The following is a 21,711-nucleotide window of genomic DNA, read 5'->3' as shown; positions in this document are numbered from 1 at the left end:
CAAGAGTTTATTCAATCATTTTTCATTAATGTTACCATTCTATATCATTAGTTAATTATAGAGGTGTGCGAGTCCTCATTTTTAGGTTTTGAGTCCGAGTCCTCATTTTTAGGTTTTGAGTCCGAGTCCTCATTTTTAGGTTTTGAGTCCGAGTCCTCATTTTTAGGTTTTGAGTCCGAGTCCTCATTTTTAGGTTTTGAGTCCGAGTCCTCATTTTTAGGTTTTGAGTCCGAGTCCTCATTTTTAGCTTTTGAGTCCGAGTCCTCATTTTTAGCTTTTGAGTCCGAGTCCACCGAGTCCTTAACACATGGTTTCGAGTCCAAAATTCTTAATCAAGCCCAAAATTCGACCAAATTTAGTATTTACTCTTTGTTTTCAAAACATTTTCTGTTTTTTCTCTCCAAGTGTTTCAAAACTAAACATTAATAGTAATTTTACCCTTTTTAAATATGAAAACATTTTAATCGGTAGCTGATAAAGTTGGCTATTAAGAATTGGTAAAGAAAAATGGACTCGACAAGCTCTAAACGGGTAATTTTAGGCCTTGGACAAGGACCCGGGTACCCGTTCGAGAGTCCTAGAAAAAACCCAGTTCCGAGTACCCGTCATTTTCGAGTACCCGCACAGCCCTAAAGATAATTAATTAACTATTCTTGTAACTGTTGTTTAATTTACAGGGTTCATACGAAATTTCCAAAGCCAATTTCCCTGATATTTCCAGGTTTTCCAGAGTACTTCTTATAAATTTCCAGGTGCTTTTTTTACATTGGAGGAGTGTTATAATTTCAAATAGGGTAGCCAGACTACACCTACAACCATATGTTTACCATTCTTTGTTAGGTTATAATATACAGGACCAAAATACAGAAATCCATACACTGAAGAAATATATTTCTCTCCACTGAGACAACTAACATCGATTTTTTTTCGTGCACTAAATTAGATTATGGGTCCCACTGAAGTGTATTTGTTTCACTTTATTTAATTTCCCTGAAAATTAATTTTCCCTGATTTTTCGAAGAAATTTTCATTTTCCCTGATATTTCCCCGATTTTTTTCCTCTACACCAATTTCCCTGATATTTCCAGGTTTTCCCGGTTCGTATGAACCCTGTTTAGTACTCAACAATTGAAGAGAAGACATTGTGTACAATTTCCAAGATTTTATTCAAACATTTTTCATTAATATTACCATTCTATATCATTAGTTTAATTAATTTTTAATTTATATAAGATTAAAGGGTTGTTTTTGTTGTTTACATTAAGGGAGACAAAAAATACTGTACCATAAAGTGGCAAGGGGGGGCGGGGGGGGGCGAAAAAGACATTTAATTTAATTTAATTATTAATATCTGCATGGTTATTAATTATTTAAAAGTCACAGCAATAGAAAAAAAAATTATACCCAATTTGTTATACTTAAATCCATTCATTTTATCAATGATTTCTTCGGATATTTTTTTTTAATCTTTCTTGATCATTTATGCGACGTTAATTTTATTATCATTCATTCCCAAATTTTTGTAGCAAAATATCCAAATTTGCAAAAAACCGCCTTGTTTCGTTACATTCTGAGGCTCTTAAGCTTGCTCAACTGGGATAGTTATCAATTTTTTGCCCGAAACGGTAGTTTTAAATTGTTCCGGAACAGGATGCTCCACCTGTACCATAAAATGAAGTTACGTAATTAAATAATTAGTAATTATACTAATTAACAAAAAAAATGGTAAGTGTGTAAGAGACTTACAAAGTCTCCACTCGGTTGGGGAATAGAAATGTTAATTTCGGAAGCCTTAGCAGTGACAACTTCGCAGTTTAAGGAATTCTTGCTCAAGTAGATTTGAACACCATCGGTCTTGTCAATATTAATGGTTGGCACTTTGCCCATAGACTAATTAAGAACCACCATTAAATTAATTTAATTAAGCAGCGTCGCTAATCAGGGTTCATACAACTTTTGGAAATCAAATTTCCCTAAGATTTCCAGGTTTTTCCCCATATACCTCCCTGAATTTTCCAGGTTTTCCCGTATATGGAGTATCCTATGGAGCAAATGTTAACGAAGGAGGGGGGGGCAAATAGGACTATAACATACTCAAAGGATATCGCCGTATCTCTAGTAGAACCACAGTTATGAGCCTCCAAAGTTTAGTGTAATGTTAATCCTACGGAGGGGATGTTTATGAACATTTTGCGTAATTACTCGGCCCCTGTTTGTCGTGGCCGTACGTTTTTAGTATGGTTAGATGGGGGATAAAGAGGACTATAATATACTCAAAGGGCATCCCCGTATCTCTAATATAACCAGAGTTATGAGGCTCCAAAGTATAGTGTAATGTTAATCCTACGGAGGGGATGTTTACGGACATTTTGCTTAATTACTCGGCCCCTGTTTGTCGTAGCCGTACGTTTTTAGTATGGTTAGATGGGGGATAAATAGGACTATAATATACTCAAAGGTCATCCCCATATCTCTAGTAGAACCAGAGTTACGAGCCTCCAAATATAGTGTAATGTTAATCCTATGGAGGGAATATTCACGAACATTTTGCTTAATTACTCGGCCCCTGTTTGACGCAAATTTCCCTGATTTCCCTGAATTTTACTAAAAATTATAAATTTCCCTGAGGTTTGTGTCAACTATTTATTTCCCTGATTATTCCAGGTTTTCCAGCTTTGTATGAACCCTGGCTAATTAACTTATTGAACAATCCATCTTATTAATTACCTGAGCTTGCATACTTTGACAGTTAATGAACTCGACGCAAGCAACAATATCATCAAAAACAACCGCAGTCTTTTTACAGCTATCTAAAACGATCGAGTTCAGTTTTCCCTTGACTACCAACAAACAATCGATGCAATGATAGACGTGAACAGATTGGTTCATCTCGACACTGACTTCCAAGTTTTTATTGCCATTGTGATTTTCCTAAGAAAATTATAAAATTAATTAACGGTAAGTCCATTCTGCGATTACTTCTTTCTTTCTTTCTAAACGAGTTCTAATTACAATGAGCCATTTCTTTCCTTCCAGTTCAAATTTAGGTGGTTTCGCCGGGGAACTTTTGACAGACTGGAATGGTTTTGGCGTTGTTGGAGGTGGTTTATAAGGAACGGCGCTTTGCGTTCTCAAATTAGGATTCTTATGAGTTTGCTGCGAAGGATCAACTCTACGCAGACCCGAAGTAACACCCTCCCCTTTGTTAATTTCACGGAAAAGAGCGGCTCTCGCGTCCTCAGCATCGGTGTTTGAAGATGAAGAATAGATTTCCATTGGTGGGGGTGGGGGAGGAGGGGGTGGGCCACCGGGACCAGCTGGTACAGGATTTGTGGAACCCTATATTTTCATGGGCAAGTATTAGGTTCAATTCTTTACGCGAGAGGGTAAGGAATTAAATACTTTCGGATTCCATGTTAATCCGGTAGTATGGTTCTGTTTAACGTAAGCTTGAAGTTCCGTTAATAGACTAATCCAAGATCTGGCCCAATCACAATGAGTTTTATCCCTTCAAAGAAAAATTAATGTTTAGAAGGAAGTTTCAACTTTTAATTCTACTTTTGATGGGATTTACTTTTCTTTAAATTCGACCAATACTCTGTTAGTGTAAAACTGACCAGACTCAATCATGTCTTTAACGTAAGGTGCTGGTGTTGGGGCCTATGAAATTGAATTTGTTATATTTTGTTAAGTATCTTTTTCTTTTGCCCTAGTAAGTTTTTTCACTTACAACTGCAACCCAACCCAAAGCGGGAATAGCTTCACTGATAGCTGATAAATGGTTGATCAGTTTGCTACCTCTGTTTTTCTCTCGGAAACTCTATTTTATAGTCATTTTTAAGATTTAAATTGTCAATTTCATATTAAAAAAAAGTGAAATTGGCTTAGCAATGCCTTCCACGGTGAGATTAAAACATGTCTGTTACCATAAGTTTATTATAAGATATGTTTCATCATAAGTATGACACTTCCTATACTTCATAATGCTAGCGACTTACAGCTCGAGCTAGTTTGAGAATGACGCGAGAATTGACTACACGCGGTTATGCAGTCCATCTTCCTTTTTAGCCTTTGACAGCGCCTCACCAGGCGTCGTTTTATGAGAATCTATTACCTACGTCACTTCATGACAAGCTCCAGTTTGTAACCAATGACTAACTTATGGAACATATCTTATAAACTTATGTCAATATCCTGTCCTATTTGAATTAGTCCATGGATATAAGTAGCAATTTCTATAATCAGGGTTCATACAACTTTTGGAAAACAAATTTCCCTGAGATTTCCAGGTTTTTCCCCATATACTTACCTGAGTTTTCCAGGTTTTTCCCCTATATAGAGTATCCTATGGACCAAATGTTAGCGAAGGAGGGGGTGGGGGCAAATATGACTATTACATAATCAAAGGACATCCCCGTATCTCTAGTAGAACCAGAGTTATGAGCCTCCAAAGTTTAGTGTAATGTTAATCCTATGGAGGGGAGGTTTATGAACATTTTGCTTAATTACTTGGCCCCTGTTTGACGCAAATTTCCTTGATTTCCCTGAATTTTACTAAAAATTCAAAATTTCCCTGAATTTTCCCTGAGGTTTTTGTCAACTATTTATTTCCCTGATTTTTCCAGGTTTGTATGAACCATGTATGATCTTTAAAGATTCTTGGGGACTTTGATAAGGCACTGCCGCGACTACCATATAATTTTGCTACAATCTATAACCTGAATTTCTTGAATACTGTCTGAAATAGGTTTCAATATCCCAGGCAACTTATCCGGAGTTGGAGCTTGGCTTTTGGAAGCCGTGATCAAAATGTTTCGTTGAGCGTTCAAGGCTTTTTGTACCATATCAACCTGGGTTTTAAGTTCCCCACCAATTTGATTACTGAGCTGAAGGAATAACTGGATTGGACCAGCCAAAGCATCATCGTACGCAACCACAAATTTCGCTAGCACTTCTAACGAGTAAGTTATTTTTTTTTTGTTAACTTAAGAGAAGGGATTTTTGACAATGTATATGGGCCAAAAAAAATTCAAACCTGAACTCATTTCTTCCTCGGGACCTGTGGTTATGTCCGCAAATTTTTCTAATCTGACAGCGACACGTTCAAGTCTGTTTACAAGATTAGCAAGTTCAGTAACAGACATTTTTTTTTTTTCCGGGTATTTTATATTTCGATGTTATAGCGTCTATATTAGTAGCAAAATGCGGGATGTTAGAGAGAAGCTAGCCTACACCCACCCAAAAGCGTATTATAAACAATTAAGCTTGTATATAATTAAAAAAATAAAAGCTGCAAAGTTATTTAGACAATTACAAAACACCGGAAAACGGATCATTTGACATTCAACACATCCTGAGACTGTGAGACAACATGGGACAAAAGTTCACACCTAAGCCTTTGCAAGCGAATTTGCCATTCATGCAAAGTGACAAATTATGGCTTCACAGAATCACAGTTCACATAGAAATCTTACCCGACCTATTTAATAGTAGTATCACAAAGTTAATCAGTTACTAATTATATCTTAACTGATCATTTAATTAGTTTAATTTCCTTTCGTGATCAGTCCCTGTACCGGTATGCAACTGATAACTTCTAAAGCAACCGAAACACCCCGGGATTTTCTGACGCTTCCAAAGGGCGCAAAAACATGTCACCCCCATTTTTCAGAGATAATATAAACCGAGTAAAGAAGATATCCGTTTCTCAAGCTTAGGGTTGAATATTTAGAATTTTCGACTACAAAATCGTATTAAAAACATTTCTTCTGAGTTTCTTGCAATTCCCAATGAAAAACCTTTAATTTTCATAAAGTTTGGATATGAAACTAGCTCGTTAGTAGGGCGTTTCTTCTTTACTTGCTTTATATTAACTTTAACAAATTTGACTTCACTTCCCCATCCCATGCAATGAGTCCCGTAATCTCTTTCCTCTTTTGGTCGCACTTCGAACACCCCCGCCGTGCTTTTGTTTAAAAATAGGCCAAACCAAAGGTTTTACTCTCCTTTGACTCTCTTTCAAGTCAAAAGAACGTAGAGATAAAGCATTAAATAGAATTATTTCATATAAATAAATTACGATTACCTGCATAAATTTTTTGGTGCGTTGCCGGTTGGTCTTTAAGCCGTTTTAATGAACGCCAAAGATAAACCGGTTACTGTATTTCAAAGAATTATTAATTACCAGACATTTATGCTTTTGTTATCTTTTGACTCACTCTGCTTAGATTAGATTTTGATTAAGCTCGCCCACTAATTATTTTATTACTTTACGAGTTTACCACCACCGCTCACGAACGTTGTTTCTAAATTATTAAATGACACGATTTTATTTCTAAGTTTTCTTGGCAATCAGTTCTAACTGCTGACGCGGAACTAAGGAACTCCTATATGTTAAATATGACGTAATCGCGTAGAAATCCGGGGTGTGTTTCCTTTACCCAAATATATATCTTTTTCCTTCTCTTTTTTAATCGTTTAAAACAATTTTGCGATGTTTTTCTAAAAGATCTCTTTCTATACGGAGTTTTTCTTGCCTTCTCTGCTCCTTTTCGATTTCGGCTTTCAAATTTTTTCCAGCCTCAACCTCTGGTAATCCCTCGATTTCCGCCGCGTTATCTATTTTTTTCCTCCCTTTTCTATCCAAAAGATTAACTTCCGTCAACTCTGCCGGTTGACTTTGACAGATTTCTTCCTCTACTAATTTATTAATTGAATATTTGTTGTTTTCTTGAGAATCGCCGCCGCTACCGCAACAGCAGCAAAATTGCATCTGCTAAGCCTCTTTCTCACTTTTCGGATTATTCAACAGAGCGAAACACTATTCCTTTTAATTATCGATAATTATAGACTGAATCATATATAAGTTCCGCAAAAGATGTTTCTTAGGAGACTCCACACCGAACGTTTCAGTTTTTCTTGCCAGAATCTCGGCCCAAAAATAAACGGGGTGATCCCCTAACCCAAACTTCCAAAGTCTAATCTAAAAATAGATGGTATCCTCTAGCTTATGACATATTTTAGAGTTTATATATGTGTGGTTGTTTTATCATTTTCAACCACCTGATTATTATCTGGAGAAGCTAAATGCTTGGAGATTGAAAATCTAACAGCAACTTGTTAGTAAAGGCGAACTGATGAACGTTTGAAGAAGTTCCACAGATAAATGTAGAGATCAATCTACGTTTTAATTACGTAACCCTCCCCTCTCTATTTTGATCTAAAGATGGAGATTAAACGTTATCCACGACCCAACTCTTTCAACCAATCATCCTTAAGCCAAGGCTTAACGAAAAATAACGGAGTTTTGAACTATAGACAATTTAAATACAGCGGGTAAATATGACGTCACAGTGTAAAGAATGAATCACCCCAGCTTTAACTTTTCCCAATTCATATACACAATTAATGCTCGTAATCGGAGCATAATAATTAATTATAAGTAAAACAATACATAAAAACTGCTAAAAAGTCTTAAAACAACTAGAATATAAGATAAACTTCAATTTGTTTAATGTGCAAATTACTTATTTACAGCACACCTATATTTTGATTCTGAAGTCTGACTCCGAGTTCGTCTGCTTAAATTGCAACCAAGTACAGTTCAAATTTTTCTGTGCATGTGGAGACAGTGAAGCCGCGTTGTTTCATAATTTAACCAAGAAAATTATGAAATTAATGGTTAATGGATGGTGTGGAATAAATAACAACAACAAAATTACGAATAGCGCTCGAAATTATCGATCCAAGTTTCTGTTAATAGTAAAATAACACACTGGTTGAAAGATGTCTTTGAACGAATTTCCTAAGCCTTGTAAAGTACCATATCTTTTATGGTGCGTGCATGAGCACATTGAGTTTCGTTTGCCGGTAAGTTTAAAATGAAATATCCTTAAATTTGTGTTGTTTGAACCTTATTTGTCGTAGGAAATAAAATCTCTAATTAATATGCTGAAATTAAATGTGGAGTGGATTGAAACACCTTCAGAAGAGGTGGATATTTGAATTTGACAGTTAATATTCTTCATTTTTAGATATTTAACTAAGTTTTAATTGTGCAGCCATTTATGTTGGTCTATTTTGAGAGTGAGCAGGATGCTATCAAATTATTGTCAAGAACTGTTTTAATAAGGTAAAAGAAAATGTCTCAAAGTTGGGCCTAAATCTTTAACAGCGCCTCTGTTTCATATCATAGATCTGTTTATGAGTTATGGGCTCAGGGAAATGGCAAAAAAGAACTAATCTCTAATCTTAAACTCGCCCTACCACGATTTGCTGTAAATATCATGCCTCTCATATCTAATTTTAATTTATAAGACATTTATTGAAACAATGTGTTATATTTCAAAGTCTCCTTATTGTGGGGCAGACCAGAGTTTCAAACTTCAAGTTGAATCTTATGGCAAAAAACTGTCTCTTTCCACTAAAGTTAAGAAAATGGAGGTAATTATTCTTTAGGGGTTTTATAGACTGTGGAAAAATTATCTAGTTTATTAGGGAGAAGGTATAAGATGGCTAAGTATTCGCGCACCTTAGTCCCAGTCCCCCTTTCAAAATACAACGGGGGGGGGGGGGGACGAAAATGGAGGCCGGGCTATTTCGGCTCTCCTCAGTCGGAAAATATGATTGTAATTTTCGTCATTCGCGTCGCGCTGACGTGAGTTTTCAAGAACCAATGAGATGCTGGTTGTAATTTAGAGGCGGGGATTAACTCCAGACCTACGATTGGACTGGAGATAAAGCTGGAAATGTGGCGAATTTATACCTTCTAGATATCACTTCTTGTTTATGATATTTTCCACATTTTATAGATAGGCATAGTTTTCACTAAATGGGTTTTAGAGAATTTCGCCCCCTCTCAGCTTAAACTTAAGTGCAGTGTTGTCAGGCCCTCTATGAATCAGTTGGTCAAGTACTGAGTGAAACTGAACTTCTAGCCTTTCTCACAGCAATCTCTTGACTCACCAATGTCCTGGCAACACTGGGGGAAAGGCAAAAACCCCCTTTAGTGGAAATTATGAACTCTTTAAAGGGAGAATGAAATGGCCAGTTTTAGATTTTTAACCTAACATCAAAATCATGAACTAAACTTACCAAAATGAAGGCATTTTGTGGTTGTGTTCCCAATTTAAAATTAAATTACATACTTCATTTATTAAAAATGAGTGTTAGGCTTAGCACATCAACATTGGAGCGGAAACATTTAGACAAGTTTTGGTAATAATTTTGACGTTATTTAATAAATCTAAATCAGTTTAAAATTAAGTTGTCTGAGCATTTCATTCCCCCTTTAATACAACCAAGGCTTTACGTTTTTTGCAGGATTTAGATTTCCTTCCTTTTGAGGGTCCAGTTCAACTTAATAACCCAAAGCACGTATTTGGGTTATTTGAATTCTACGGAATGGATCCAAATAATGCTCCTGATGAGGCCTGTAAATTATTTTTTGGTCGATGGGTGAGAAATTATGATTTCTCAGGGTTCATACAAACCTGGAAAACCTCAGGGAAATTTAGAATTCTTAGTAAAATTCAGGGAAATCAGGGAAATTTGCGTCAAACAGGGGCCGAGTAATTAAGCAAAATGTTCATAAACACACCTCCTCCATAGGATTAACATTACACTATACTTTGGAGGCTCATAACTCTGGTTCTACTAGAGATACGGGGATGTCCTTTGAGTATATTATAGTCCTATTAATCCCCCATCTAACCATACTAAAAACGTACGGCTACGACAAACAGGGGCCGAGTAATTGAGCAAAATATTCAAAAACATACCCCCTCCATAGGAATAGCATTACACTAAACTTTGGAGGCTCGTAACTCTGGTTCTACAAGAGATACGGGGATGCCCTTTGAGTATATTATAGTCCTCTTCATCCCCCATCTAACCATACTAAAAACGTACGGCTACGACAAACAGGGGCCGAGTAATTAAGCAAAATGTTCGTGAACATACCACCCTCCATAGGATTAACATTACAATAAACTTTGGAGGCTCGTAACTCTGGTTCTACTAGAGATACGGGGATGTCCTTTGAGTATGTTATAGTCCTCTTTATCCCCCCCTTCTTTGTTAACATTTGCTCCATAGGATACTCCATATACGGGAAAAACCTGGAAAATTCAGGGAAGTATATGGGGAAAAACCTGGAAATCTCAGGGAAATTTGTTTTCCAAAAATTGTATGAACCCTGTTTCTGATAACAGAAATTTACATTAATATTGTAAAAAAAAAAAAATATGGTAGATATGTGATGGGCAAAGAAGAATAATTAATGAAATAAACTTAAGTCAGAGAAAATTTATCGGTAACACTAGTATGGACCCCACATTGTCCTTAATTATGGCTAATATGGCTCAAGTACAAACGAATGACCTTATTCTAGATCCCTTTGTGGGCTCAGGTAGATAATGTTTATTGAAATAGGGACTTGGCAGTACTACGTCATGCATGCAACGTCAGGCTACCTTCCCAGGGTTCGTACAGAACCTGGATAAGTCAGGGATATGGAAAATAGGAGAATAAGTCAGGGATTTAAAAAAATTCCTAAAAAGTCAGGGATATGTCAGGGGTTTCGTTTGGCATGTCAAACCATGCTTCGAGCAATGCCAAATATGAGACAGGTACGTGTAATTATGAAGTGGGCTCTGGTAAACACCTTAAAATGGTCAGGGATATTGCCAAAATTTGGTCAGGGATAACCTGGAAAAGTCAGGGATTTTCAAAGTAAAAATTTCGTACGAACCATGTAGTGCTAAAAAACATATCAGGAGGAGGGGCTTATGTAGCTTTCATTCTGTGAAAAAAAACATACCATAATGGCGCTGGGGGCGGAGTTAAGCCTGAATTGCCAAGTCCCCATTTCGGAGACAACAGAATTATGGTTTTGCGTCTAATCTAATCTAATGTTATGTAATTTTGGAAAAATGTAGGAAGTTTACTTGTTGCCGCTGCTAAATTTGGTGGGAAGGTTTTAGGAACTGATCTGGATTATTTAATGTTACTTGGTAAAGGTAAATAATAGTTTACCTTAATTGAGTGATGATATAATTAATTAGGTTTTAAGATATCACTTTCGTTTCTAGCAAAACCAAGTAGATGTAATCGTAAAACGAGGGAACCCGATGAAAGCGTACAAATTAATATGCAACAGTATAATTTGCAATCGCAGTTCTTAGATGTTGTAGTAGCTGATGCGTCGCTTCCATTATGGAGAAACAACTTAAATTTTGATGCTATTATTACAGATCGTATGTGATCATATTATTCGCGTGAAAGGCAATATAACCTGCATCATAAGTTCATAAGATATGTTACATAAGTTTGTCACTGGTAACTTAGAAACTGGAGCGTGTTATGAAGTGACGTAGGTCATAGATTTGAGGTAAAACGACGCCTGTTTAGGCGCAGGCAAAGGCTAAATACTTTAGGAAGATGGAAGTGCTGCAAAACCGCGTGTAGTCAATTCTCGCTTGTCATTCTCGAGCTGTAAGTTTCTAGCATTACGAAGTGTAGGAAGTGTCATGCTTATGAAACATATATCATATAAACTTAACATACAACCTGAGAACTTATAAATGGCCATCATTACTTCTTCATAATTTTGCACAAGGTTGTAATATATCAGAAGTAAGATGAGACTAGAAGTGAAGGGCTCTAGCATTGGTAGTAGATCCTGGCACTAGTGAAGAAATTTGAGGAATTTAAGCCGCTTCCATCGCGCCACAACTAGAGAGAAAAAAATTTGGTCGAGTTCCAAAAATATTTCTTACCCCCGTTCCCCTCAACCTAAAGCCGCGGAACACGGACGCGGGTGCTGGAATCTAGTTCGGCCGTCTACCGCCACGAGCGTCTCACGTTTTGGAGGGGAAATTCTGAAACCGCCACTAGAGGGCCAACCGTTGTTGTGTTATCAAGAATATTCACTTTCGCCAAGTGAAGGATTTGGTTAGCTCAGTACTTCTAGTCTCATCTCACTTCTGAATATTCTTGCCAATAAGGTGGCAATACAAGATGGAAAGAGGAATAGCTGTGTTAAAAAAAACTGAGATCATGTTATTTTATCTTTCAATGTTCTCAGGTTGTACATGGGTTCTTGCCTACATGCAGGATATGTTCCTTTCTATAGAAATAATCATTTTTGGACTTAAATATCGAAATTTTCTTTAGCGCCATATGGTATAAGGGAAGCAACGGAAAAAATTGGTTCCAAAAAGAAATACAAAATTCCAGGCCATTTGTAATTACATAAGCATATCAAACCACCCGTAAGCGTGAATCGGCGGGAAATTAGCCACAGGCATTGTCTAGGTAAAACTCGGGAGAAAAGTCTTCCTGGTGGCACAAAAGGGAAACTTTACTCAAATCGCGCAAGGGATGCTACCGGTAGCTTGGGAATAAATACAAGGATTAATATATATCTTATCTACCTCTATTAATACTTGTAATCATAACAAACATTGTCGTCTGCTAGTGGGGCTAAAACGTGGATTTTGAAGTTCGCGTAATAAAGGCATGCGGCAACCTACACTTCTATCTTTTGTACTTATCCTATTCATAAGAAACCAGTTGTACTGTGTACACTTATCACTAAGAGTTTTTCCCATTTTCTTTAAAAATTCGAGATAATTTGCTGTTCCTAATCTTAAACTAACAACTTAAGTCTTAAAAGCCCGTACTAAACCGATTGCCGCTGCCATTTATTGCAGAAGCAGACGACTGCTTAGATTTCCGGGTTATAAGGTGGTAGGGAGAATCGGGAAGGAGAGAATTGCTTCGTTTTCCCTCTAGGTGGCGTAGAACCTCAAATTTCTCTCTGGCGCCCTTGTACAATGGTGATTACCCGTGGTCTTATTGTGAATTCACGCTTACGGGTGGTTTGATATGCTTATGGTAATTACTAATTTCTTTGGTTGAGTAATTTTTTTAAAAAAGAGGACTAATTATTAATGAATTCTTTAAAAGGGCTGAAAAGCACATTCCGTCAAAAATTGATTACAGTTTACAAGATGTATTTATAGACCTTTTAAACTTTTCCGCTAATGAACTAAAAGTTGGAGGTCGATTAGTATATTGGTTACCAGTATTTCGCGAAGAGTTAAGTCTCATTTCCGTTACAAATTGCCATCTTAGAAGGGTTTAAGAGGTTTCCTAAAGCTTTGAGCGCTCTTTTGAGCTTCATATTCCTTTTAAGATTGCGGTTGAGTTCATAGTCAGGGTTCATATAACTTTTGGAAAACCAATTTCCCTGAGTTTTCCAGGGTTTTTTCCCCCCATAATAACAATGGGGTGGTTTTTTTATAGTCTTAAGAGCAAACCACACAAATTTCCTTGAATTTTACTTACAATTATAAATTTCCCTGATTTTTTCTAAAAATTCGAAATTTTCCCAAGTTTTCCTTCAACCTCACTAAAAACTCTAACTTCCCTCAGTTTTCCCTGAACTTTACTAAAAATTCTAAATTTCCCTCAGTTTTCCCCTGAAATTTACTAAAAATTCTAAATTTTCCCTAGTTTTCCCTGAATTTTAGTTCTAAAAATTCTAAATTTTCCCTAGTTTTCCCTGAATTTTAGTTCTAAAAATTCTAAATTTTCCCTAGTTTTCCCTGAATTTTAGTTCTAAAAATTCGAAATTTTCCCTAGTTTTCCCTGAATTTTACTAAAAATTCGAAATTTTAACTTCACTAAAAATTCTAAATTTCCCTGAACTTTACTAAAAATTCTAAATTTCCCTAATCTTTTTTTTGTATACTATTTATGTCCCCGAGCTTTCCAGGTTTGTATGAACCCTGATAGCTGATAGTTACTTTTTTCTCTGTAGGTATTGAGTATGAAACTATTAACTTAAATTAATTTTCCCTTCCCTATTTTTAGTTTCTCTGAAAAAGAAATTCCGAGCCATCCATGTTTAAAACTTGTTGGATACTCAGAGCAAACATTATCGAGGCACACGTCCAGGTTTTTGGTTACTATGCAGAAAATTAACGATGTAATTTTAATTTTCATTTTATCCTTATAGACAAAAGGGGTTTGACATTAGTATCATATTTTGTTTTACTAATGTCCAACCCCCTGAAAACTGGGAATATATTCTTAAATTATTCAGTGAAAATATTTTCTTTCTGAATAGGTTAAGAATACTGGTAATATTTCTATATCAGCCTGTGTGTCTGATACTACTAAAAGCTTTAGGGAAAAATATTTTCAAGGGATAAAAGTGCAAAGTAACGAAGATGCCGATGATTTGTGAAGAATTAAAAGTGCTATTTAATATTTATTGATTTCGATTGATTTTTTCTTTTCTTCTTCCAAAAGGATGGTACTAGAGTAAAATATCCTTAAAGAAATGTAATGGAAAAAATAGAGCCTTAGTGTCACCAACCAAGAAGTGATATCTAGTTTACTAGGGAGAAGGTATAAGATGCCTAAGTATTCGCGCGCCATAGTCCCAGTCCCCCCTTTCAAAACACAAGGGGGGACGTAAAAGGAATCCGGGCTATTTCGCTACACTCTCCACAGTCGGAAAATATGATTGTAATTTTCGTCATTCGCGTCGCGCTGACGTGAGTTTTCAAGCACCAATGAGATGCATGCTGGTTGTAATTTAGAGGCGGGGATTAACTCCGGACCTACTATACGTTTGGACTGGAGATAAAGAGCTGGAAATGTGGAGGCGAATTTATACCTTCTTCCTAATAAACTAGATATCACTTCTTGGTGTCACTTGTCACCGATACTATTTGCCCATAGAACCAAAGTGGTATCAAATATGGTCGTCCACTACCAAAGCTAAGCCTAGGCACTGACGTCAAAACTGAGAAAGCTCTATTGTAAAAAGGGGCGGAAAATATTTGGAGCCTCTGTGCAAGTGCGAAACAGAAGGGGAGGGGGAGATTGGACTTGTCCAGCTTTCCACCAATAATTTTGGGCCTTGGCCAAGCAGATTAACTAACGCTAGGGATTGTTTGTCCCCCTAAAAGGCTAAAAGATAAAGTATACATGTTCGAAACGCCCCCTAGCCGCAGCTACTATCCCTAACAGGAATTTATAAGAAAATTGGACCAAATGTCACGTGTCCTATGACGTCAATAATTGAAATCCCGCCTAAAATTGGGCGCCGCCATCTTTAAAATTAGCAAAAACTATTTATTTTGCCTAGAGATGGCGCTATATCTACATCCGTTTTGGTCCAATAAATTGGGGGAATGAAGAGGGAATCAAGCAATAATTCGGATCATGTAGTTGGTGACAGTATTACATGGGAAACACGGTTAGTGAACAATCCATGGGCCAAGGACCCGCGAGTACCCGCACAGGCCTAATAGAGAGTTATTTTTATGACTTTAAGGGGTGCAGTCAGACTTATCAAAATTGTTTTATGTTTTAATAATTCAAAACAAAGTTTAATATGTTTATTAATTGAACTTTTTATATCTTTATTATATCTCAAATGACAACTAATTTGGGTTAGAAATTTGTAGCATGTTCAATGAACTCTCGATGATCTTTAGCTGATTCTCACTAGACTTTTTCTCCTGAAAGTTTTAATAATTAGAATTGTTTATCTTCTATCTACTTTAAAACCCCCTGGCCTTTTTACCTGATATTGAGCGACAATTTTACCGCTAGCCCAGGTTGCAAATTTTAAGTTCTCTTTTTTCTTTAATGCTGGACATTTCGGGGAAGATGCGATACTCGAGGCAGACTAATTATTTTAAAATCAAAGGTGTTAATTAGCCTTATTCCTGATCAGCGCCACCTACCCATAGCGGCGACTTTGAGAACTACTGTAATCGTCAAGCCAATCAGCGCTAAAATCTGGTGACGTCATTTTTGGTAAGACCCCGAGAGTGCCCGTCACCAGATTTTGGCGACATCTGATTGGCTTGCCGATTACAGTAGTTCTCGAAGTCGCCGCTAAGGGTAGGTGGCGCTGATCAGGAATAAGGCTAATAATTTCAGAGATGATTACCAAATAAAAGCCATATAACGCTCTCATGTTACGCGAATTTAACTTTAAGGCCTGAGAAAAATAAGCCCTGGCAAATTCTAGATTTTCAAAGCCTCCTATTGTGTACTGAATCTAAAAATGATCATAATTTATGGAACGTCAAGACTTAAAAAGTTAAAAGTGGAGGTGTGCCGAGTCCTCAAGTCCAATTTCATAGAAGTCGCGAGTTGTCCAAAATTGTTAATAATAGAGTCCAATATTTTTTACCGAGTCTAATGCAGAGGACTCGCGAGTACGCGCAAATTTCTAGGAAAATAGGTTGTACTCAAACTCTTATGCAAGTACGCGCAAATTTCTAGGAAAACAGGTTGTACTCAGACTCTCATGCAAGTACGCGCAAATTTCTAGGAAAACAGGTTGCACTCAGACTCTCGATTACCCGTAAATGTCTAGGAAAACAGGTTGTACTCGGACTCGCGAGTACTCGTACATTTCTAGGGAAACAGGTTGTACTCGGACTGGCGAGTACCCATACATTTCTAGGAAAACAGGTTGTACTCGGACTCTCGATTACCCGTAAATTTCAAGGAAAACGTGTACTCGGACTGGCGAGTACCCGTACATTTCTAGGAAAACAGGTTGTACTCAGACTCGCGAGTACTCGTACATTTCTAGGAAAACAGGTTGTACTCGGACTCGCGAGTACTCGTACATTTCTAGGAAAACAGGTTGTACTCGGGCTCAGGAATACCCGTAAATTTCTAGAAAAACAGGTTGTACTCGGGCTCAGGAATACCCGTAAATTTCTAGAAAAACAGGTTGTACTCGGACTCCCGAACACCAGTAAATTTCTAGGAAAACAGGTTGTACTCGGACTCGCGAACACCCGTAAATTTCTAGGAAAACAGGTTGTACTCGGACTCGCGATTACCCATAAATTTCTAGGAAAACAGGTTGTACTCGGACTGGCGATGACCCGTAAATTTCAAGGAAAATAGATGTACTCGGACTCGCGATTACCCCGTAAATTTCAAGGAAAACAGGTGTACTCGGACTGGCGAGTACCCGTACATTTCTAGGGAAACAGGTTGTACTCGGACTCGCGAGTACCCGTAAATTTCTAGGAAACAGGTTGTACTCGGGCTCAGGAATACCCGTAAATTTCTAGAAAAACAGGTTGTACTCGGACTCCCGAACACCAGTAAATTTCTAGGAAAGCAGGTTGTACTCGGACTGGCGAGTACCCGAACATTTCTAGGGAAACAGGTTGTACTCGGACTCGCGAGTACCCGTAAATTTCTAGGAAACAGGTTGTACTCGGACTCGCACAGGCGAATAAAAACCTTTATACCTCGGCATATTTTTGATGATACAAATGGTTATTTGGGCTGGATAGAATCAGCTCTTCGATGCAAAAAGCGGCTTTGTTATAATCTTGTTCGAGTATATAGAGATCAGCCAATTCCATCCAAGCTTCTTGATCACTCATAAATCTTTTCAAATAATCCGTCAATTCCTTGATCGCTTCTGGTATTTGATTTTGAGATTTTAAAAGAGCAATTTTTCGTTTATGAATGACCGCGTTTGACTCGTCAAGTTGCAAAATATGTTCATAAATTTTTAGAGCATCTTCGTATCTAAAAAAAATTAATGATTTTCTAAGTTTAACGGTGATTAGAAACTTTGGCCCAAGATTACCTTCCCTCCATTTCAGAATGCATTCCTTTGAGTTTCTTAACTCTCAAGCTACCAGGGAACTGCTGATCCAAGGCACTGATGCAGGTCTATTAAGTATATTTTTTAAGCTTTAACTGTTATAATAATCTAAACCTCGTTATACCTGTATAACTTCTTCATTATGACAATCAAATGCAGCGATGCATACTTGCTCATACACTAACCATTCTAAAACCCCAAATTATGCAATAAAGTTTTAACGGAATTGGAACTAAAGGAGGAGAGTAGGCTATGTAGAATATTTTACTTTCATCTCCAAGCTTTTGTATTTTTGTTGATAATGAGTTTTGCCAAATTTCAATCACCTCTTCCGAGTTGCGAACATTTTCTTCTCGCCACATTCGCAATTTGTTTTTAGCATCTGAAATTTAATACAAATATAATATTTGGAGTCATAATCTACAATCTACACTGACTGTACTGTTTGCAAAAGTTGCAACAGGAAGCTCAACCAAGGGAGGGATACACAGTCTACACCCCTCTACAGCCACTAGTCTTATCAATTATTATTACTGTTTTCAAATTGCCACCTTTTCCAATATATTTTTTAATTGGATAGGTTTTTACCCCAAATATTGCTAATTATCTTGTTTATTGCCACCTTTCACAATTTTGCTATTTTAGTTTTGAGTACGAGTTATCTTGAAACCAAGGCTTAAACTCAGTTTTTTTGTACTGCGTACTTTTAACTAGCTAAAATTCTGAAAGATCTGTTGTGGCACACTGAATTTACATCAGCGAATTTTGAGTATAATATAAACTGTGTTAAGTTTTAAATTAATTGCATAAATTACCTTCCCAGTGTATAACGGACGCCATTGCAAGTTTGCAACTCAACTCAATAACCGGAGAACAGCCCACTCGATCACGCAAGTTGCACGCGCTATAGAAGCCCGTTCAAAGAATTCAAAACCCATGTATTTTCGAGAATCGAGAGAGTGTAGTGGAAAAGCTAGTAAAAACATGAACGAGTCTCGATTTTTGAGACAAAAAGCACTGCAATGTTAGGGGGAATTGCCGAGTTGATGAACAAACTTTTATAGGAAAGTGAAAAATGTAAGCTCTAGCTTCCTGATTTTTTTTACTATTTGTAAATTAAAGTACACTAAAAATTTAGAAAATATTTTGAAAGGCTTAGGACTGATAGTTATTTTTCTAAAAATTATCAAACTTTCAGTTTGTGGTTTTTTCAACTCTGGATGACTTCTAGCCATTTTAAAACGCGCTGGGCAAATTATTCATTTAAATAATTTTTCCCCCAATACTTGTAGTGCTTGGCTTTCACATAGTTTTAACGACTAGTTAATTGTAATAATAAATAAAATATAAGCCCTTAAATACAGTATTTTGATGAAGAACATTATCAGCGGGATTGTTTGGGCCTAGTGTTTATTTTTTTACTGAAAAACTATTCACTCTTGAAACTTCAAAATTTGTAGGACTTTAGAAAACGTTACTACGCACCTATCCCTAAAATTTCAAGACATTTGATCCACAAGAAGCGAAATTACGCCCATTTTACTCCAAAAAAACGGCATTTTCCCATAGACATAATGCTAATTCTTAGACTCGTTTGACCAAGGAGTACTAATCAGTCATATTCTCGACTTTTGGCTGTTTGAACGGGCTTCTATAGCGCGTGCAACTTGCGTGATCGAGTGGGCTGTGACCGGAGAGGGGTGATACCATGGATGAAGGATGCGCGTGAAAAACACTCGACGCTCAACAGGATGTGCAACTCCCTACAGTGAGCACAAAAATAGAGGAGAGTCGGAGAGACCAAATTCTCCGTCAGCCCCCCTTTCCAAAACGTTACCAGTGCCAGTGGCTCTCTAGGAGCGTGGCGCACATGCGCAGTCAGCGCAACCCAGAGAGAGAAAAGTCAGAGAAGTTTGTTTACATTATTACGGCCGAGGCTTGAGTTTTACGGTGTCGGCAGAGAGAATTTAGAAGGGGAGTGGAAGGCCCCCCCCCTTTGACTCTATTAAACGTGATGACGCCCAAACAAGATGTCGCGTTGAGCATTTTGGGGTAGGCGAGTTTCCGGTCACGTGTTCTAAAATCTATCTATTACAAACGCATCATACCGGAAATCGACCTGCCTAGATAACGTTTAGCAGACGACGTTGCGCTACATTCCAAACCACCCCTTCCACTCCCCTTCTAAATTCTCTCTGGTGTCGGTGTCTCGGCGATACTCCGATACTCGAGCCGCTTCGCGAATCGTGCGTGCCGCGTGCGTGCCTATAGGGAGTCAGCACTTATAGACTAAAAAAAATTCGGCCTACGTCATAGTTTAAGAGTACGCTAGCGCCATCTCTTAAAGCAGTGCTACAAATTTGCCGAAATTTGAATTTCTTTTGAGCCGCCATCTTTGTGGAGCGGCGTGATCATATTGGAGGTCGCTACTTTGAATGCAAAGTCGGGCTAGTTAAGCTATTATGAGAGTTTAAATGAAGAAGTTAAGAAAAGATACAGAGAAAAGATAAATTTTATTAAGAAAATTGGCCCTTCTTAAGAAAAAAGATTTTACTTATTTGAATGGTCAAAATAGTGCAGAAAAATCGTTCGCGCTGAGAAATGTAAAACGAAGGTCACTCGATCAAAGAAAGCCAAAAGCACTTAAATGTTAATTTAAAATTAATTTTTGGGCCAAGTCAATTTTTAATTTTTTGTTTACTACTTCAAGTCAATTTTTAATGTTTTGTTTACTACTTCAAGTCAATTTTTAATTTTTTGTTTACTACTTCAAGTCAATTTTTAATTTTTTGTTTACTACTTCAAGTCAATTTTTAATTTTTGGGCCAAGTCAAGTCAATTTTTTGTTTACTATTTATTGTTGATTAAATACAAAAAAGTCCGACCCCTCGGCAGAAAGACACCCAAGTGAGTGAAAATGACCAAATCAAGTTATTTAAAAGGGTCAGGTAGGAAGAAATGTTTTTCAGAGATGACAGATTTTCAAAACTCTCTTTTATAATGAAAAATATTTTAAAGGTCTGTGCTATAATTCGGTTCAATCTGTGGGCTTCGATATTTAAATGAAAAGTCTGAGGCGACATTCAATTGTGCTATTTTTGAGTGCAGTTCAGAATGCAAAGTAATTGTTATCATTTAATATAAAAACCTTAGAAAATCGTATAAATTCAATTATGTGAGAACTAAAGATAAAAAACTTTTGAGCGAGCGGAGCGAGGTCCGCGATTTTTTTATCTGACCAAACGTGATAGCACTAATTCTAAAACGTCATGCAGCTGGGATTATAACTAATTACTTTGAAATCTTGAAAATATAGGACTTTATTGGACGATTTGAAAAATTATAGGACATTTTATATGGGACAATCAGTCTGTAAGCATGCTGTAAGCACAATTTCAAAAGGGCCCCAAGAATTAAGTCTGGATTCGTTTCATCATATAGCTGGGAAGGTGCGCCTAAATTAAAAATTTAAATGATTTACCCACATAATATTAATTAAGATTCAAATTAGACAAAGTTTTCAAACCAGAGAGGAAATGTTTAGCACAAACTCTTGAATGTTTCGATATTGAATCGGGTCCAAGGCTTAGCTTTTTCAGCCACAGATGACGCCGTTTCAAGGATAATTCTTTGATATTTTCACCTTGGTTAGTTATCACACATGGTATGCTGAAGAAACTTAGTTTCTCTTTCGTGCTAATACTTGTAAAACTTTTTAAACAACACGTCCTAACCATTTTAACGCGAGTAACTCGGATTTCTCCCCAGTTAACAAATAGCTTCGCTCCGCAATCATGGCGGACCTCGTAAAGGATAAAAATGAAAAATAAAATCTACTAGATGGCACTTTCATTCGCCCCGCGATATTTAATTTTCAAAAATTATGACGTCACGACCGAGCTTGTGCTGACTCCCTATAGTGCTTCAGCGACGGTACTTATCAAATTTGTTTCTTGTTTTTAATCTACTGACCCTTTCCAGTGTTTTATTTTTTAACCTCTCAATATTCAAAGAAAAATAATAAATATGGTTATAATAAA

The 21,711-nt window shown here is 37.0% G+C and overlaps 3 protein-coding genes and 1 long non-coding RNA gene across 5 annotated transcripts; 1 reads left to right on the top strand and 3 right to left on the bottom strand.

The window, feature by feature from the left end:
* Positions 1-1,142: 1,142 nt before the first annotated feature.
* capt (adenylyl cyclase-associated protein 1) lies at positions 1,143-5,631 on the bottom strand. Of its 2 annotated transcripts, XM_089859416.1 has the most exons (10): positions 5,480-5,631; positions 5,036-5,109; positions 4,719-4,954; positions 3,731-3,820; positions 3,575-3,660; positions 3,403-3,508; positions 3,013-3,339; positions 2,728-2,931; positions 1,747-1,890; positions 1,143-1,660 (listed from the first exon to the last, which is right to left on the bottom strand). In XM_089859416.1, the coding sequence occupies exons 2-10, from the start codon at positions 5,043-5,045 to the stop codon at positions 1,580-1,582; spliced, it is 1,284 nt and encodes a 427-aa protein (XP_089715542.1). In that variant the 5' UTR covers positions 5,046-5,109; positions 5,480-5,631; the 3' UTR covers positions 1,143-1,579. The 2 variants fall into 2 exon arrangements, with proteins under 2 accessions (XP_089715542.1, XP_089715541.1); XM_089859415.1 differs by lacking the exon at positions 5,480-5,631 and having other exon boundaries at positions 5,036-5,159.
* A 1,937-nt stretch (positions 5,632-7,568) lies between these two features.
* Positions 7,569-14,281, top strand: LOC149610496 (tRNA (guanine(10)-N(2))-methyltransferase TRMT11). Its single transcript, XM_089859417.1, has 13 exons — positions 7,569-7,869; positions 7,927-7,992; positions 8,061-8,131; positions 8,195-8,276; positions 8,350-8,442; positions 9,322-9,456; positions 10,252-10,408; positions 10,938-11,018; positions 11,091-11,255; positions 12,175-12,244; positions 12,970-13,101; positions 13,879-13,993; positions 14,135-14,281. Exons 1-13 carry the CDS (start codon positions 7,786-7,788, stop codon positions 14,252-14,254), a joined length of 1,371 nt encoding a protein of 456 aa, XP_089715543.1. The 5' UTR covers positions 7,569-7,785; the 3' UTR covers positions 14,255-14,281.
* A 1,125-nt stretch (positions 14,282-15,406) lies between these two features.
* On the bottom strand, positions 15,407-18,594 carry LOC149610495 (ER membrane protein complex subunit 2-A-like). Its single transcript, XM_089858891.1, has 8 exons — positions 18,487-18,594; positions 17,940-18,053; positions 17,796-17,860; positions 17,654-17,739; positions 17,307-17,592; positions 15,977-16,087; positions 15,605-15,709; positions 15,407-15,539 (listed from the first exon to the last, which is right to left on the bottom strand). Exons 1-8 carry the CDS (start codon positions 18,509-18,511, stop codon positions 15,462-15,464), a joined length of 870 nt encoding a protein of 289 aa, XP_089715017.1. The 5' UTR covers positions 18,512-18,594; the 3' UTR covers positions 15,407-15,461.
* Positions 18,595-20,506: 1,912 nt separating this feature from the next.
* Positions 20,507-21,586, bottom strand: LOC149610494 (uncharacterized). The gene is made up of 2 exons (XR_016376810.1): positions 21,198-21,586; positions 20,507-21,126 (listed from the first exon to the last, which is right to left on the bottom strand). It is a non-coding gene; the product is annotated as an uncharacterized LOC149610494 (long non-coding RNA).
* Positions 21,587-21,711: the final 125 nt, after the last annotated feature.

The sequence above is a fragment of the Phalangium opilio genome, unplaced genomic scaffold (assembly GCF_054372755.1).
Source record: "Phalangium opilio isolate 3A_F unplaced genomic scaffold, DU_Popi_V2 ptg000329l_1, whole genome shotgun sequence".
In the NCBI taxonomy this organism is placed as follows: Eukaryota; Metazoa; Arthropoda; class Arachnida; order Opiliones; family Phalangiidae; genus Phalangium; species Phalangium opilio.
Note: the sequence above shows the minus strand (reverse complement) of the source record. Positions and strands in the feature narration are given on the sequence as shown.

What these genes read in the sequence shown, in the direction of transcription:
- capt (XM_089859415.1), bottom strand. Translation starts at nt 5,144, where the DNA reads ATGTCTGTTACTGAACTTGCTAATCTTGTAAACAGACTTGAACGTGTC. An exon ending in AAGGAAAGAAATGGCTCATT is followed by an intron (nt 2,932 to 3,012) that starts GTAATTAGAACT and finishes TAATTTTCTTAG; the next exon opens with GAAAATCACAATGGCAATAA. An exon ending in CCCAACCGAGTGGAGACTTT is followed by an intron (nt 1,661 to 1,746) that starts GTAAGTCTCTTA and finishes TTTATGGTACAG; the next exon opens with GTGGAGCATCCTGTTCCGGA.
- LOC149610496 (XM_089859417.1), top strand. Translation starts at nt 7,786, where the DNA reads ATGTCTTTGAACGAATTTCCTAAGCCTTGTAAAGTACCATATCTTTTA. An exon ending in ACATTGAGTTTCGTTTGCCG is followed by an intron (nt 7,870 to 7,926) that starts GTAAGTTTAAAA and finishes TATTTGTCGTAG; the next exon opens with GAAATAAAATCTCTAATTAA. An exon ending in TACAAAATTCCAGGCCATTT is followed by an intron (nt 12,245 to 12,969) that starts GTAATTACATAA and finishes ATTCTTTAAAAG; the next exon opens with GGCTGAAAAGCACATTCCGT.
- LOC149610495 (XM_089858891.1), bottom strand. Translation starts at nt 18,511, where the DNA reads ATGGCGTCCGTTATACACTGGGAAG. An exon ending in ACAAAAGCTTGGAGATGAAA is followed by an intron (nt 17,861 to 17,939) that starts GTAAAATATTCT and finishes TTGGGGTTTTAG; the next exon opens with AATGGTTAGTGTATGAGCAA. An exon ending in ATCATCAAAAATATGCCGAG is followed by an intron (nt 16,088 to 17,306) that starts GTATAAAGGTTT and finishes GATCATTTTTAG; the next exon opens with ATTCAGTACACAATAGGAGG.